At 41.2% G+C, this 18,968-nt stretch overlaps 1 protein-coding gene across 1 annotated transcript in view; it reads left to right on the top strand.

The window, feature by feature from the left end:
• Positions 1–18,968, top strand: part of LOC139546650 (low-density lipoprotein receptor-related protein 1B-like) — a 462,326-nt gene that overhangs the window by 247,105 nt on the left and 196,253 nt on the right. Inside the window, exon 15 of the mRNA XM_071355272.1 lies at positions 18,678–18,800. Coding sequence (XP_071211373.1) covers positions 18,678–18,800 — 123 coding nt within the window. The remainder of the gene's footprint in view (positions 1–18,677; positions 18,801–18,968) is intronic.

Raw genomic sequence — 18,968 nt, 5'->3', positions numbered from 1 at the left:
GTCCAAGCGCTAACTGAGGAAAGAATGACCTAACACAATTGGTCATATTTAGCTAACTCTCAGCTGACAGAAAACATCATATGAATTAGCTAATAGTATTTACTGTTTACAATTCATCACATCACGGGTGACCTCACCAGTGATCAAAATAATTGAGTAATACACTTTCAAAATATCTAAAGTAATTCGACATTTGGAAATTTGTGTGCGTCGGCATGTTTATTTTTTCGCGTCAACCAAAGATAAGAGGTTACAAGATGATTTGGGTCTGTTTTTCGATCATTCACTTTCATCATTCACTTCCCTAAGTTTACTCGAAAGACGAGTGAGCCATCCCTTCATCTCGTTTTGTTATAATATCTTTGGGATGACAGATGTTTACGTGACAACCAGAATGCATTGCATGATATCAACAAACATGGCACCACACTGGCAAATACAGATGAAGTCGGAGGTTTACATACACCTTAGCCAAATACATTTGAACTAAGTTTTTCACATTTTCTGACATTTAATCCTAGTAAAAATTCCCTGTCTTAGGTCAGTTAGGATCACCACTTTATTGTAAGAATGTGAAGTGTCAGAATAATAGTAGAGAGAATGATTTATTTCAGCTTTTATTTCTTTCATCACATTCTCAGTGGGTCAGAAGTTTACATACACTCAATTAGTATTTGGTAGCATTGTCTTTAAATTGTTTAACTTGGGTCAAACGTTTTGGGTAGCCTTCCACAAGCTTCCCACAATAAGTTGGGTGAATTTTGGCCCATTCCTCCTGACGGAGCTGGTGTAACTGAGTCAGGTCTGTAGGCCTCCTTGCTCGTACACGCTTTTTCAGTTCTGCCTACAAATTTTCTATAGGATTGAAGTCAGGGCTTTGTGATGGCCACTCCAATACCTTGACTTTGTTGTCCTTAAGCCATTTTGCCACAACTTTGGAAGTATGCTTGGGGTAATTGTCCATTTGGAAGTCCCATTTGCGACCAAGCTTTAACTTTCTGACTGATGTCTTGTGATGTTGCTTCAATATATCCACATAATTTTCCGGCCTCATGATGCCATCTATTTTGTGAAGTGCACCAGTCCCTCCTGTAGCAAAGAACCCAAACAACATTATGCTGCCACCCCCGTGCTTCACGGTTGGATTGGTGTTCTTTGGCTTACAAGCCTCCCCCTTTTTCCTCCAAACATAATGATGATCATTATGGCCAAACAGTTCAATTTTTTTTTCATCAGACGAGAGGACATTTCTCCAAAAAGTACGATCTTTGTCCCCATGTGCAGTTGCAAACCGTTGTCTGGCTTTATTATGGCAGTTTTGGAGCAGTGGCTTCTTCATTATTAAGCGGCCTTTCAGGTTATGTCGATATAGGACTCGTTTTACTGTGGATAAAGTTACTTTTGTACCTGTTTCCTCCAGCATCTTCACAAGGTCTTTTTCTTTTGTTCTGGGATTGATTTGCACTTTTTGCACCAAAGTACATTCATCTCCAAGAGACAGAATGCATCTCCTTCCTGAGCGGTATGACGGCTGCGTGGTCCCATGGTGTTTATACTTGCATACTATTGTTTGTACAGATGAACGTGGTACCTTCAGGCATTTGGAAATTGCTCCCAAGGATGAACCAGACTTGTGGAGGTCTACAATTATTTTTCTGAAATATTGGCTGATTTCTTTTGATTTACCCATGATGTCATGCAAATACATTTACATTTACATTTAAGTCATTTAGCAGACGCTCTTATCCAGAGCGACTTACAAATTGGTGCATTCACCTTATGATATCCAGTGGAACAACCACTTTACAATAGTGCATCTAACTCTTTTAAGGGGGGGGGGGGTTAGAAGGATTACTTTATCCTATCCTAGGTATTCCTTAAAGAGGTGGGGTTTCAGGTATCTCCGGAAGGTGGTGATTGACTCCGCTGACCTGGCGTCGTGAGGGAGTTTGTTCCACCATTGGGGTGCCAGAGCAGCGAACAGTTTTGACTGGGCTGAGCGGGAACTGTACTTCCTCAGAGGTAGGGAGGCGAGCAGGCCAGAGGTGGATGAACGCAGTGCCCTTGTTTGGGTGTAGGGCCTGATCAGAGCCTGAAGGTACGGAGGTGCCGTTCCCCTCACAGCTCCGTAGGCAAGCACCATGGTCTTGTAGCGGATGCGAGCTTCAACTGGAAGCCAGTGGAGAGAGCGGAGGAGCGGGGTGACGTGAGAGAACTAATAGGCACTGAGTTTGAAGGTAGGCCTTGAAATACATTCACAGATACACCTCCAATTGACTCAGATTATGTCAATTAGTCTAAGAAGCTTCTAAAGCCATGACATAATTTTCTGGAATTTTCCAAGCTGTTTAAAGGCACAGTCAACTTAGTGTATGTTAACTTCTGACCCACTGGAATTGTGATCCAGTGAATTATAAGTGAAATAATCTGTCTGTAAACAATTGTTGGAAAAAGTACTTGTGTCATGCACAAAGTAGATGTCCTAACCGACTTGCCAAAACTATAGTTTGTTAACAAAAAATGTGTGTAGTGGTTGAAAAACAAGTTTTAATGACTCCAACCTAAGTGTATGTAAACTTCCGACTTCAACTGTATGTAAATAAATATTTCAGTTCTTAATTTTTTCTAAATTAGCAAAGATGTCTAAAAACCAGTTTTTCCTTTGTCATTATGGAGTATTGTGTGTAGATTGATGAGGAAGAAAAACTATTTAATCAATTTTAGAATAAGGCTGTAACCTAACAAAATGTGAAAAAAGTCAAGAGGTCTGAATATTTTCCAAAGGCATCGTACACCTTCTGTATCCTGTGAATGCGACAACAACAAAAATAGATTTTTTTTAAATATCGTGTGTGTTTACTACATGGCCTCACATGTGAATCCTTAAAGAGATGGGTGGGGCTAAAGCTTAAGAGGGTGTAGCTAAGCATTAAGTCATCATAATCAGTACAACCTTCAAAAAAATATTTTACACACATCATACAATATGTGACCGACTGCCTCGATTCGGTCTAACGTAGCAACATTTGAAATGCTGTTTTCTACATTTCACTCTGTCAATTAGGTTTTTATTGTGAAGTAACTACAATGTTCTTGATCCATCCGAAGTTGATCCACCATAAGTTTTCTCTTATCACAGCCATTAAGCTCTTTAACTGTTTTAAAGTCACAATTGGCCTCATGGTGAAATTCCTGAGCGGTTTCCTTCCTCTCCGGCAACTGAGTTAGGAAGGACGTCTATATCTTTGTAGTAACTGGGTGTATTGATACACCACCCAAAGTGTAATTTATAACATATAATGATTTTACACACATCATATGTGTCCATTACAATTAATGTAAGAATCGGAATTCATGATTTGTCACCAGTACTTGAAAATGTGAATAAAATAGAAAATACATTATGCTCAATACATACAGTACCAGTCAAAAGTTTGGACACACCTACTCATTCAAGGGTTTTTCTTTATTTTTTACTATTTTCTACATTGTAGAATAATAGTGAAGACATTTGGAATCATGTAGTAACCCAAAAAGTGTTCAACAAATCAAAATATATTATATTTTTGAGATTCTTCAAAGTACCCACCCTTTGACTTGGTGACAGCTTTGCACACTCTAGGCATTCTCTCAACCAGCTTCATGAGGAATGCTTTTCCAACAAAATGTATGAGTTACCACATAATCTGAGCACTTGTTGGCCCAGGTCAGGTGATTGTGGAGGCCCGGGCATCTGATGCAGCTCTCCATCACTCTCCTTGGTCAAATAGCCCTTACACAGCCTGGAGGTGTGTTTTGGGTCAATCTCCTGTTGAACAAATGATAGTCCCACTAAGCGCAAACCAGATGGGGTGACGTATTGCTCCTGAATGCTGTGGTAGCCATGCTGGTTAAGTGTGTCTTGAATTCTAAATAAAGGATTTACAGTGTCACCAGCAAAGCACCACCACCGTCGATCACCGACAACGACGAGACAGCCTATAGGGAGGAGGTCAGAGACCTGGCCGGGTGGTGCCAGAATAACAACCTATCCCTCAACGTAACCAAGACTAAGGAGATGATTGTGGACTACAGGAAAAGGAGCACCGAGCACGTCCCCATTCTCATCGACGGGGTTGTAGTGTAGCAGGTTGAGAGCTTTAAATTCCTTGGTGTCCACATCAACAACAAACTAGAATGGTTCAAACACACCAAGACAGTTGTGAAGAGGGCACGACAAAGCCTATTCCCCTTCAGGAAACTAAAAAGTTTTGGCATGGGTCCTGATATCCTCAAAAGGTTCTACAGCTGCAACATCGAGAGCATCCTGACCGGTTGCATCACTGCCTGGTACGGCAATTGCTCGGCCTCTGACCGCAAGGCACTTCAGAGGGTAGTGCGTTCGGCCCAGTACATCACTGGGGCAAAGCTGCCTGCTATCCAGGACCTCTACACCAGGCTTTGTCAGAGGAAGGCCCTAAAAATTGTCAAAGACCCCAGCCACCACAGTCATAGACTGTTCTCTCTACTACCGCATGGCAAGCGGTACCGGAGTGCCAAGTATAGGACAAAAAGGCTTCTCGACAGTTTTTACCCCCAAGCCATAAGACTCCTGAATAGTTAAATGAATGGTTACCCGGACAATTTGCATTGTGTGTCCCCCCCCCCCAACCCCTCTTTTACGCGGCTGCTACTCTCTGTTTATCTTATATGCATAGTCACTTTAACTATACATTCATGTACATACTACCTCAATTGGCCCGACCAACCAGTGCTCCCGCACATTGGCTAACCGGGGTATCTGCATTGTGTCCCACCACCCGCCAACCCCTCTTTTTACGCTACTGCTACTCTCTGTTCATCATATATGCATGGTCACTTTAACCATACCTACATGTACATACTACCTCAATAAGCCTGACTAACCGGTGTCTGTATATAGCCTTGCTACTCTTATTTTTACTTTTTACTGTTGTTTTATTTCTTTACTTACCTACACACACACACACATACCTTTTTTTCTCACTATTGGTTAGAGCCTGTAAGTAATCATTTCACTGTAAGGTCTACACCTGTTGTATTCTGCGCACGTGACAAATAAACTTTGATTTGATTTGATCACACATCCTCCTCCATACTTCATGGTGGGAACCACACCTGCGGAGATCATCCGTTCACCTACTCTGCGTCTGACAAAGACACCACTACTAAAGGACACCAATAAGAAGAAGATACTTGCTTGGGCCAAAAATCGCACATTTGAACTCATCAGACCAAAGGACAGAGTTCCACCGGTCTAATGTTCATTGATTGTGTTTCTTGGCCCAAGCAAGTCTCTTCTACTTATTGGTGTCCTTTAGTAGTGGTTTCTTTGCAGTAATTCAACCATGAAGGCCTGATTCACCCGGTCTCCTCTGAACATTTAATGTTAAGATGTGTCTGTTACTTGAACTCTGTGAAGCATTTATTTGGGCTGCAATCTTAGGTGAAGTTATTCTAACGAACTTGTCCTCTGCAGAAGAGGTAAATCTGGGTCTTCCTTTCCTGTGCTGGGCCTCATTAGCCAGTTTCATCATAGCGTTTAATGGTTTTTGCAACTGCACTTGAAGAAACTTTCAAAGTTCTTGAAATTCTCCAGATTGACTGACCTTCATGTCTTAAAGTAATGAGGGACTGTCATTTCTCTTTGCTAATTTGAGATGTTCTTTTCATAATAGGAACTTGGTCTTTTACCAAATAGGGCTATCTTCTGTATACCACCCCTACCTTGTGACAACACAACTAATTGGCTCAAACTCATTAAGAAGGAAAGAAATTCCACAAATTAACTTTAAACAAGCCACACCTGTTAATTGAAATGCATTCCAGGTGACTACCTCATGAAGCTGGTTGAGAGAATGCCAGAGTGTGCAAAGCTGTCATCAAGGCAAAGGGAGGCTGCTTTGAAGAATCTCAAATATATTTTGATTTGCTTAACACTTTTTTGGTTACTACATGATTCCATATGTATTATTTCATAGTTTTGATGTCTTCACTATTATTCTACAATGTAGAAAATAGTACAAATAAAGATAAACTCTTGAATGAGTAGGCGTGTCCAAACTTTTTACTGGTACTGTACATACGATGTGCTAAAGTAGACATGACAGCACGATATGTGACCGACTGCCTCGATTTGCTCCTATGTAGCAAAATTTGAAATGGTGTTTTTTACTTTGGATAAAAGTAGAGATTCAGAGCTAGATGATTGGAAAAGGAGCACCGAGCACGTCCCCATTCTCATCGACAGGGTTGTAGTGGAGCAGGTTGAGAGCTTCAGATTCCTTGGTGTCCACATCAACAATGAACTAGAATGGTCCAAACACACCAAAAAATCTAAAGGAATCAGCCAAGACCTCAAAAAAAGAATTGTAGATCTCCACAAGTCTGGTTCATCCTTGGGAGCAATTTCCAAATGCCTGAAGGTACCACGTTCATCTGTACAAACAATAGTACGCAAATATAAACACCATGGGACCACGCAGCCGTCATACCGCCCAGGGAAGAGACGCGTTCTGTCTCCTTGAGATGAACGTACTTTCGTGCGAAAAGTGCAAATCAATCCCAGAACAACAGCAAAGGACCTTGTGAAGGTGCTGGAGGAAACCGGTACAAAAGTATCTATATCCACAGTAAAACAAGTCCTGTATTGACATAACCTGAAAGGTCACTCAGCAAGGAAGAAGCCACTGCTCCAAAACCGCCGTTAAAAAGCCAGACTACGGTTTGCAACTGCATATGGGGACAAAGATCGTACTTTTTGGAGAAATGGTCTCTGGTCTGATGAAACAAAAATAGAACTGTTTGGCCATAATGACCATCGTTTTGTTTGGAGGAAAAAGGGGGAGGATTGCAAGCCAAAGATCACCATCCCAACTGTGAAGCACGGGGGTGGCAGCATCATAATGTGGGGGTTCTTTGCTGCAGGAGGGACTGGTGCACTTCATAAAATAGATGGCATCATGAGGCAGGAAAATTATGTTAATATATTGAAGCAACATCTCAAGACATCAGTCAGGAAGTTAAAGCATGGTCGCAAATGGATCTTCCAAATGGACAATGACCCCAAGCATACTTCCAAAGTTGTGGCAAAATGGCTTAAGGACAACAAAGTGAAGGTATTGGAGTTGCCATCACAAAGCCCTGACCTGAATCCCATAGAGCATTTCTGGGCAGAACTGAAAAAGCGTGTGTGAGCAAGGAGGCCTACAAACCTGACTCAGTTACACCAGCTCTGTCAGCAGGAATGGGCCAGAATTTACCCAACTTATTGTGGGAAGCTTGTGGAAGGCTACCCCAAACGTTTGACCCAAGTTAAACAATTTAAAGGCAATGCTACCAAATACTAATTGAGTGTATGTAAACTTCTGACCCACTGGGAATGTGATGAAAGAAATAAAAGCTGAAATAAATCATTCTCTCTACTTTAATTCTGACACTTCACATTCTTAAAATAAAGATGTAATCCTAACTGACCTAAGACAGGGAATTGTTACTAGGATTAAATGTCAGGAATTGTGAAAAAATGAGTTTAAATGTATTTGGCTAAGGTGTATGTAAACTTCCGACTTCAACTGTAAGTATTCAGACCCTTTACTCAGTACTTATTTGAAACACCTTTGGCAGCAATTACAGCCTTGAGTCTTCTTGGTTATGACACTAAAAGCTTGGCACACCTGTATTTGGGGAGTTTCTCCCATTCTTCTCTGAAAATCCTCATAACTTCTCTGGGATATGTGGGACGGTAGCGTCCCACTTGGCCAAAAGCCAGACAAAATGTAGCGCGCCAAATTCAAATATATTACTATAAAATCAATCTTTCATGAAATCCCACATGAAAGACAACAAATTAAAGCTACACATGTTGTGAATCCAGCCAACATGTCTGATTTCAAAAAGGGATTACGGCGAAAGCACACCAAACGATTATGTTAGCTCAGTACATAGCCACAGAAAAACACAGCCATTTTCCCAGCAAAAGATAGTAGTCACAAAAAGCAGAAATAGAGATAAAATGAATCACTAACCTTTGATGATCTTCATCAGATGACACTCATAGGACATCATGTTACACAATACATTTATGTTTTGTTCGATAATGTGCATATTTATATCCACAAATCTCGGTTTACATTGGCGCCATGTTCAGAAATGCCTCCAAAATATCCGGAGAAATTGCAGAGAGCCACGTCAAATAACAGAAATACTCATCCTAAACTTTGATGAAAGATACATGTTTTACATAGAATTAAAGATACACTTGTTCTTAATGCAACCGCTGTGTCAGATTTCAAAAAAACTTTACGTAAAAAGCACACCATGCAATAATCTGAGACGGCGCTCAAAAATAACAAAATTTCTCCGCCATGTTGGAGTCAACATAAATACGAAATTACATCATAAATATTCCCTTAACTTTGATCATCTTCATCAGAATGCACTCCCAGGAATCCTAGTTCCACAATAAATCGTTGTTTTGTTCGATAATGTCCATTACTTATGTCTAAGTAGCTACTTTTGCTAGCATGTTTAGTGCACATGTCCAAACGCTCGCGCAGATGCAGGCGAACTCGGACGAAAACCTCAAAAAGTTATATAACAGGTCGAAAAAACTGGTCAAGCTAAGTAGAGAATCAATCTTCAGGATGTTGTTATCATATATATCCAATAACGTTCCAACAGGAGCATTCCTTCGTGTCTGTATAAATTATGGAACGCAAGGCGATATCATGAGGAAAGCGCGTGACCAGGAACTGGCAATCTGCCAGACCACTGACTCATTCCCCTCTCATCCGGCCCCACAACACAGCATAAGCTTCATTCCACGTTCTACAGACTGTTGACATCTAGTGGAAGGCGTAGGAAGTGCAAACAGATCCATATCTTACAGGGAATTGAATAGGCGATGAGTTGAACGTTGACCAGTCTCAGAATTCTCACTTCCTGTTTGGATTTTTTTCTCTGGTTTTTGCCTGCTATATGAGTTCTGTTATACTCACAGACATCATTCAAACAGTTTTAGAAACTTCAGAGTGTTTTATATCCAATTGGAATAATAATATGCATATCTTAGCATCTGGGACAGAGTAGGAGGCAGTTCACTATGGGCACACAATTCATCCAAAAGTGAAAATGCTGCCCCCTATATCAAAGAAGTTAAACTCTTTCAGGTTTGATGGGGAGCTTTGCTGCACAGCTATTTTCTGGTCTCTCCAGAGATGTTCGATCGGGTTCAAGTCCGAGCTCCGGCTAGGCCACTCAAGGACATTCAGAAACTTTCCTGCTTTGTCTTGGCTGTGTGCTTAGGGTTGTTGTCCTGTTGGAAGGTCATCCTTCGCCCCAGTCTGGTGGATGTTTTTGTCAAGGATCTCTCTGTACTTTGCGCCGTTCATATTTGCCTCAATCCTGACTAGTCTCCCAGTCCCTGTCACTGAAAAACATTCCCACAGCATGATGCTGCGACCTCCATGCTTCACCGTAGGAATGGTGCCAGGTTTCCTCCAGACGTGACGCTTGCCATTCAGAGAAAGATTTAAATCTTGGTTTCATCAGAGCAGAGAATCTTGTTTCTCATGGTCTGAGAGGCTTTAGATGCCTTTTGGCAAACTCCAACTGGACTGTCATGTGCCTTTTACTGAGGAGTGGCTCCCGTCTGGCCACTCTGCCATAAAGGCCTGATTGGTGTAGTGCTGCAGAGATGGTTGTCCTTCTGGAAGGTTCTCCCATCTCCACAGAGGAACTCTGGAGCACTGTCACAGTGACCATCGAGTCTTGGTCACCTCCCTGACCAAGGCCCTTCTCCCGATTTCTCAGTTTGGCCAGGCGGCCAGCTTTAGCAAAAGTCTTGGTGGTTCCAAACTTCACCCATTTAAGAATGATGGAGGCCACTGTATTCTTGAGGACCTTCGATGCTGCAGAAATGTGTTGGTATCCTTCCCCAGATCTGTGCCTCTACGGACAATTCCTTCAACCTCATGCCTTGGTTTTTGCTCTGACGTGCACTGTCAACTGAGGGACCTAATATAAACAGGTGTGTGTCTTTCCAAATCATGTCCAATCAATTGAATTTACCGTAGGTGGACTCCAATCAAGCTGTAGAAATATCTGATCAATGGATAATCAACGGAAACAGGATGCACCTGAGCTCAATTTCGAGTCTCATTGCAAAGGGTCTGAATACCTATGTAAATAAGGCTTTTCTGTTTTTTTTTTATACATTTGCAAAAATTTCTGAAAAACCTGTTTTAGCTTTTTCATGATGGGGTATTGTGTTGAGATTGTTGAGGATTTGTTTTTATTTAATCCATTTCAGAATATGGCTGTAACAAAATGTGGAAAAATTCAAGGGGTCTGAATACTTTCCCTGTCAATGGTTGTGGTTACTTGCGTAGTACTATTGCAATATCGAAAACAGAAAGTGTCCAGATAAAAATATTTTATCAATATTTTATCAGTATTAGAAGACACCTACCCGAGACACTTGTCTAAATTGATGGATCATGTGAAGGAAATGCTATAACCCCCCCCCCACCTTCCCAGCCACATCTAGCTAATTGGATGGGGCACTATTGTCTAGACATGTACACATGTTCATGAAACACAATAGATGGCCGTAATCACCCCCAGACGCACCTGGCTAATTTGATGGGTCATGTAATAATACGGCCGAAGTGGAGTCTTTTGTTTAGACATGTAGCTAGCTTAACAATGAACCGGCATGATCCCACTCATACTACTAACAACACAAATATTGTCATAGCTGTACATGAATCTGCAGGTAGCTAAAGCGAACAAACTAGGTTCAATGTTATCTAGCTAACATTAGGCTATAACTAGCAATGCAAATGGATTCTGATTCGAATAATATTATTACACAGATAATACACGTAACGTTAGCTAGTGAGCCAGTAAGCTAAAGTTTGCTAGCTAACTAACAGTATGCTTTAACTAGCAATAAAACCAACTAGGCTTGTAATTTAACCATTTTATTCGTATTTGTGGATGGAATACAAGTTTGTTATTAAGGCATATGAATGTTCACATGTTCAAGAAGGCATTTCTGTCAAAAAACACATTTTGATAAACAAATGGTTACGTTCAAATGCCGTTCATGTGAATTAGTGACGTGAGACATACGCCTAGTTTCCTTCTAACAAGTCACATAAACAGACAATTATAATGATAACGTAATAAGGCACTTACTTTGATAGTAAGGCACGCATGTCCAAAGTTATTATTAGTAGTAAAGGCAATGCGAGCGCAATCTGCAAAATGTGCCAGGGAGTTTAACGATTGTGCTTGGGCTCTCTCAAATTGAGAAGTTTGTCCGGCTCAGTAACGCCTTAAACTTACATTGTCCGCCACAGTAAAATGGGCTAATTCTATGTGAATTTATGAGGCGGAACTGTTGTTAGAAAATAAAACTTTTTAGAAAATCATTTGAAATTGACAAGTTGAAACATAGCCTATAGATAATTAGCAGGCAGTGTGAGTTAACATTTACATTTACATTTAAGTCATTTAGCAGACGCTCTTATCCAGAGCGACTTACAAATTGGTGCATTCACCTTATGACATCCAGTGGAACGGCCACTTTACAATAGTGCATCTAAATCTTTTAAGGGGGGGGGGAGTGAGAAGGATTACTTTATCCTATCCTAGGTATTCCTTAAAGAGGTGGGGTTTCAGGTGTCTCCGGAAGGTGGTGATTGACTCCGCTGTCCTGGCGTCGTGAGGGAGTTTGTTCCACCATTGGGGGGCCAGAGCAGCGAACAGTTTTGACTGGGCTGAGCGGGAACTGTACTTCCTCAGTGGTAGGGAGGCGAGCAGGCCAGAGGTGGATGAACGCAGTGCCCTTGTTTGGGTGTAGGGCCTGATCTGTTCTGTTACGTAACAATCACATTTTGGAACAGTGAATGCATTCTGACATCACGCTCGTAATGGGCGCCCGTTAGAGATAATTTGGAACTCACGCGTGACAAGGTTTTAAGCAAATTTTTGCTCCTGAATTTATTCAGTCTTGCCATAACAAAGGGGTGACTTACTGACTCAAGACATTTCAGCTTTTCATTATTAATTCATTGGTAAAAAATTTGAAAAACACAAGTCTACTTTGACATTATGGGCTTTTTGTGTAGGCCAATGACAAAAAAAAAATCTAAATGTAATCCATTTTAAATTCAGCCTATAACACATCAAAATGTGGAAGAAGTCAAGGGCTATAAATACTTTCTGAAGATTCTGTAGCTGTTAGCATAATGAAAACAGTATAGTCTATCGTAGGAGTGACATATCATGGCTTGCGTAAGATGTTGCATAAATTGACAATGGCAGCAATTTTACTTTGAATTCTACTCTATGGAAATGAAAGACTGACTCACCATAGTGCTGCCTGCTGTCTGTGTGGTGGATGATGATATGTTCCTGTTGTGGGTAGATTCATAGATAGAAGAGGAGAGAGATGCATGATGCACTTGGTTGATGGTGCAGAACTGTAGGGTCTCACAGCCCGGTCCGGTCCTGGCCGTTCTGCCGACCTAGGTGAGACAAAAAATTGACCACCCTCCTATACCCCCACAAAACTAGAATAGTCTAAAATACTTATTTTCCAGATTTTGAAGTTAGGCTCATTTTAGGTTCTGAAAAGTGAAAATACTTATTTTCCGGATGTTGAAACTTCCAACTTTCCTTAAGAACAAAAATGTACCAGATTTTAACGTCTTTGGTTGAAAATACATATTTTCCAGACTTTGTATTCAGGATAATGTTCGGTTCTGAATGAAAGTTGAAATGACGTAATTTACAAACACTGAAAATATGTATTTTTTGGGAATTGATTATATGGCTGAATTTCAACTGTACATACTATACATTGTCAATGAAGTAAGCGTTACATCACAATAATTATTTATTTCACCATTTAATATATGAAAGAGGAGCTAACTGAATATTGCCACATAGAACATTTATCCCTTTATCTGGCACACCAAGAAATAAATATCATATAAAGTATTTTTCAGAAAAATATGTGTATTTAGCCTTAATATAGGCATAAATTAATTGTCTTTATTTGCATACATTTAAATGTAATAGACAACTCATCACAAACATCTCATCTCAACCGGCTGGTTGAGTTGCCCAATTAGGGTAAACTCATTTTGTATTGGAATTTGCATAGACTTTTTAAATCATAAAGAAATATATGCATTAATTAACATGAATGTCTGCTTCAGTTACTGATAATGGAAGACAAGCCTAGTTAAATGAGGACTGATATGAAATATGAATAAAATATGAAACATTTGTCAAAATATGAATTTTCAAATACATGTAAATTAATGTGTTTACTGTTTATTTTTCTTATAAACTGGGTGGTTTGAGCCCAGAATTCTGATTGTCTGACAGCCATGGTATATCAGACCGTATACCAAGGGTAAGACTAAACAATTATTTTTACTGCTCAAACTACTTTGGGAACCAGCTTATAATAGCAATAAGGCACCTCAGAGATTTGTGGTATATGGCCAATATACCACAGCTAAGGGCTGTTTCCAGGCACTCTGTGTTGGGTTGTGCTGAAGAACAGCCCTTAGCCGTGGTATATTGGCCATATACCACACCTCCTCGGGCCTTAATGCTTAATTATACCATGGTGTTGTTAAATAGTCATTTCTGATTGGCTTGAAGGGAATTCTAGAGTGTGCATTATTTCCCTATAATGCACAGTATATCAGCACGGTAGAATTCAATAGCTATAGTTCATTCTTACATGTTCTATGTTTGAGCTGCTTTTGAACGCAAAAGTTGAATTGAAAACATTATGGGCATTGTTGAATTAGATTTTCGAAATAGCAAGCTAGTTAGCCAAACTGGCAAGTCTGTTTGTTTGGTTACCAAGAAAACAACTGTAGCTATCTAGTAATCTTGCTAGCTACTTCAGTGGATGTTGAACATATTTCTACTTGCAAATGAACACATTTCCAGTGGCAAATGTGTTAAATTATAGCCATGGTATAGGGATAATCAACTCGGGGCTCTATGCATTCTCGAAAATAACGCACCTCCGTGGAAGGTTAGTTCCACTCCGCTAGAGCAGACACCTTCCACGTCATTCATTATTTTCCATAGAACGCATAGCCTCTTGTTGACGTTGATTATTATTATTATTTCACCTTTATTTAACCAGGTAGGCAAGTTGAGAACAAGTTCTCATTTACAATTGCGACCTGGCCATGATAAAGCAAAGCAGTTCGACACATACAACAACACAGAGTTACACATGGGGTAAAACAAACATACAGTCAATAATACAGTAGAAAAATAAGTCTATATACAATGTGAGCAAATGAGGTGAGATAAGGGAAGTAAAGGCAAAAAAAGGCCATGGTGGCGAGGTAAATACAATATAGCAAGTAAAACACTGGAATGGTAGATTTGCAGTGGAAGAATGTGCAAAGTAGAAATAGAAATAATGGGGTGCAAAGGAGCAAAATAAATAAATACAGTAGGGGAAGAGGTAGTTGTTTGGGCTAAATTATAGATGGGCTATGTACAGGTGCAGTAATCTGTGAGCTGCTCTGACAGCTGGTGCTTAAAGCTAGTGAAAGAGATAAGTGTTTCCAGTTTCAGAGATTTTTGTAGTTCGTTCCAGTCATTGGCAGCAGACAACTGGAAGGAGAGGCGGCCAAAGGAGGAATTGGCTTTGGGGGTGACCAGAGAGATATACCTGCTGGAGCGCGTGCTACAGGTGGGTGCTGCTATGGTGACCAGCGAGCTGAGATAAGGGGGACTTTACCTAGCAGGGTCTTGTAGATGACCTGGAGCCAGTGGGTTTGGCGACGAGTATGAAGCGAGGGCCAGCCAACGAGAGCGTACAAGTCGCAGTGGTGGGTAGTAGATGGGGCTTTGGTAACAAAACGGATGGCACTGTGATAGACTGCATCCAATTTATTGAGTATGGTATTGGAGGCTATTTTGTAAATGACATCGCCGAAGTCGAGGATCGGTAGGATGGTCAGTTTTACGAGGGTATGTTTGGCAGCATGAGTGAAGGATGCTTTGTTGCGAAATAGGAAGCCAATTCTAGATTTAACTTTGGATTGGAGATGTTTGATGTGAGTCAGGAAGGAGAGTTTACAGTCTAACCAGACACCTAGGTATTTGTAGTCCACATATTCTAAGTCAGAACCGGGCGGGCAGGTGCAGGCAGCGATCGGTTGAAGAGCATGCATTTAGTTTGACTTATATTTAAGAGCAGTTGGAGGCCACGGAAGGAGAGTTGTATGGCATTGAAGCTCATCTGGAGGGTTGTTAACACAGTGTCCAAAGAAGGGCCAGAAGTATACAGAATGATGTCGTCTGCGTAGAGGTGGATCAGAGACTCACCAGCAGCAAGAGCGACATCATTGATGTATACAGAGAACATAGTCGGCCCAAGAATTGAACCCTGTGGCACCCCCATAGAGACTGCCAGAGGCCCGGACAACAGGCCCTCCAATTTGACACACTGAACTCTATCTGAGAAGTAGTTGGTGAACCAGGCAATCATTTGAGAAACCAAGGCTATTGAGTCTGCCGATGAGGATGTGGTGACTGACAGAGTCGAAAGCCTTGGCCAGGTCAGTGAAGACGGCTGCACAGTATTGTTTCTTATCGATGGCGGTTAAGATATCGTTTAGGACCTTGAGCGTGGCTGAGGTGCACCCATGACCAGCTCTGAAACCAGATTGCATAGCGGAGAAGGTGCGGTGGGTTTCGAAATGGTCGGTAATCTGTTTGTTGACTTGGCTTTCGAAGACCGTAGAAAGGTAGGGTAGGATAGATATAGGTCTGTAGCAGTTTGGGTCAAGAGTGTCCCCCCCTTTGAAGAGGGGGATGACTGCAGCTACTTTCCAATCTTTGGGAATCTCTGATGACACGAAAGAGAGGTTGAACAGGCTAGTAATAGGGGTTGCAACATTTTCGTCAGATAATTTTAGAAAAAAAGGGTCCAGATTGTCTAGCACGGCTGATTTGTAGGGGTCCAGATTTTGCAGCTCTTTCAGAACATCAGCTGACTGGATTTGGGAGAAGGAGAAATGGGGAAGGCTTGGGCGAATTGCTGTGGGGGGTGCAGTGCTGTTGACCGGGGTAGGGGTAGCCAGGTGGACAGCATGGCCAGCCGTAGAAACATGCTTATTGAAATTCTCAATTATAGTGGATTTATCGGTGGTGACAGAGTTTCCTATCCTCAGTGCAGTGGGTAGCTGGTAGGAGGTGCTCTTATTCTCCATGGACTTTACAGTGTCCCAGAACTTTTTTGAGTTTGTGTTGCAGGAATCAAATTTCTGCTTGAAAAAGCTAGCCTTGGCTTTTCTAACTGCCTGTGTATATTGGTTTCTAACTTCCCTGAAAAGTTGCATATCACGGGGGCTGTTCGATGCTAATGCAGAACGCCACAAGATGTTTTTGTGTTGGTCAAGGGCAGACAGGTCTGGAGTGAACCAAGGGCTATATCTGTTCCTGGTTCTAAATTTCTTGAATGGGGCATGCTTATTTAAGATAGTGAGGAAGACATTTACAAGAAATAACCAGGCATCCTCTACTGACGGGATGAGGTCAATATCCTTCCAGGATACCCGGGCCAGTTAGATTAGAATGGCCTGGTCGCTGAAGTGTTTCAGGGAGCGTTTGACGGTGATGAGTGGAGGTCGTTTGACCGCTGACCCATTACGAATGCAGGCAATGAGGCAGTGATCGCTGAGATATTGGTTGAAAACATCAGAGGTGTATTTAGAGGGCAAGTTGGTTAGGATGATATCTATGAGGGTGCCCGTGTTTACGGCTTTGGGGTGGTACCTGGTAGGTTCATTGATAATTTGTGTGAGATTGAGGGCATCAAGCTTAGATTGTAGGATGGCTGGGGTGTTAAGCATGTCCCAGTTTAGGTCACCTAGCAGCACGAGCTCTGAAGATAGATGGTCTGGAACCCAATCAGTTCACATATGGTGTCCAGAGCACAGCTGGGGCCAGAGGGTGGTCTATAGCAGGCGGCAAATTATTATTATCCCTTACATAATGCCTGTAAAATTACATGTACTGAATAATGATATGAAACATATTAAAGATAACAGGCAGACAGTAAATACTGATATGAATATGAAAAGATTTTTCCTATTTGCACAGACAAAAAAATCACAACAATATTTATCCATTGTTCATAATAGCTAGCTTTGACTAAATTGCATTACTTTAATCGGCAACTCAATATTATAATATATATATATATAATATTATAATGTCATATTCACATCGAAGCTCCTTTTTTATTTGATTGGGCGCCATTTAGGTTAGGCGCCATTTAGGTTAGTCTATTTGATCGGCGAAACGTGTATGATGTAAAATGTGACAATTTCATAAATTTGATCTCCAGCCTATAGGCTACAGAAAATGGCACATACTCTTTCTACCATAAGCTAGATATTTTTTTACGGAACGTTGGTAGAGCGCCGCAGCGGTGTGTCTCCAACAGCACCCTGGAGAGGTGCACTGGACAAGCGAAATATTTTGTGCTCCTGCCGTTGACAAAGTGGGCACTGTTTATCACGGGGCGGCATCAGCTCTCACCTAAATAGCCTATATTCTGTAAAAGTTATGTGAGGTTTTATGTGTTGTTGGAGGTGCGTCTTGGTCAGTTGAGCTCGGAAAATGCCGCCCACTCCAATCTGCCGCCTGCCTAATAGGCGGGCCAGCCCTGCTCACAGCAGGTAGAACCCTTGTTATCCTGCCGAAGCGTCGGTGAATCACTGTTTAGTGTTCCGACTGTGTACGTGTGGAGCAACGGGAAGCGTGATTATTGTCATCTCCTCTCAGAAATAGAGAAAGTACCAACACTAATTATCTGCTTGGTAATCAATGGATTAAGATAAGAGGCATTTTGAGATGATTCACTGCTTGTGGGTTTTTCATTTGTGTAATAATTTATTTTGTTTCACATCAAAATAATACAGTTTGTTAGAGTGGTGTAGGAGTGTGGTATGCCAAGTATGTAATGATGTGATGCAGAGAAAGAGTGAGGGAGAATATAGCTGGCAGTATGAGTTCTAATTCTCAGCATGGGGGAAAGAAGAATTTCGCTGGCCATTCCTCCAAAAGTCATGTCACCAAAGAGATTAATTGGCCCTGCTGTCCTCTGAGTATTACTGATTGGCTCTCACAAAACAGAAACCTTTATCTCATTGGCTCAGGCATTGCCTTTGGACCTTACACTAAACAAAACCAACAATGGACTCCATGCCTCAACTTTATAAGTGACAGTTTCTTCACACAAAGACAGTTTCTTCTCTCTTGAGAACAGTTGGCTTTGTCCTAAAAGACAAATTATTTTCCTGAAAGAATAAAAATGTCAAATGGCTACTCTCCACAATGTCCCCAATAATTCATTTGACGTGTGGTTATAGATGATGTGGCACCCACCTGGCACATCCTTCTCAAACAGGAAATGGATTTTGTATTAAAGATATATTTTATGTGTGTTTCTTCACAGTTCACATTGACCTTGTTGTTCGTAGAGCGAGACGACGACAGACGGAACATCAAAAGAGAAACATGACAAAATACAATAATAATGCTTTAGAAGAATATGATTTCCGGTAAATAATGGTACTACTCTGTAATTCCAGGTGACAATGCATGCAGAGTGAATTATGGGGGATGCGGTACCCTCTGCCTCTCTATCCCAGGGGGCCGAGTGTGTGCCTGTGCTGACAACCAGCTACTGGAGAAGAACAATGTCACCTGCTTAGGTACAGTAGAACCATGAAGTGAATTAGCCAGAGTAGTACAATTGCACTGTAGACAAGCTAAGAAATTAACATGGTTTTCTCTCACAAATATTTTGTGATTATTTTGTATGCTTGACTTTTCAATGGAATTAATTCCACTGTGGTTTAATTTGGCTCAAGTCTGTTTCT

This window comes from Salvelinus alpinus, chromosome 20 (assembly GCF_045679555.1).
Source record: "Salvelinus alpinus chromosome 20, SLU_Salpinus.1, whole genome shotgun sequence".
Lineage (NCBI taxonomy): Eukaryota > Metazoa > Chordata > Actinopteri > Salmoniformes > Salmonidae > Salvelinus > Salvelinus alpinus.
Note: the sequence above shows the minus strand (reverse complement) of the source record. Positions and strands in the feature narration are given on the sequence as shown.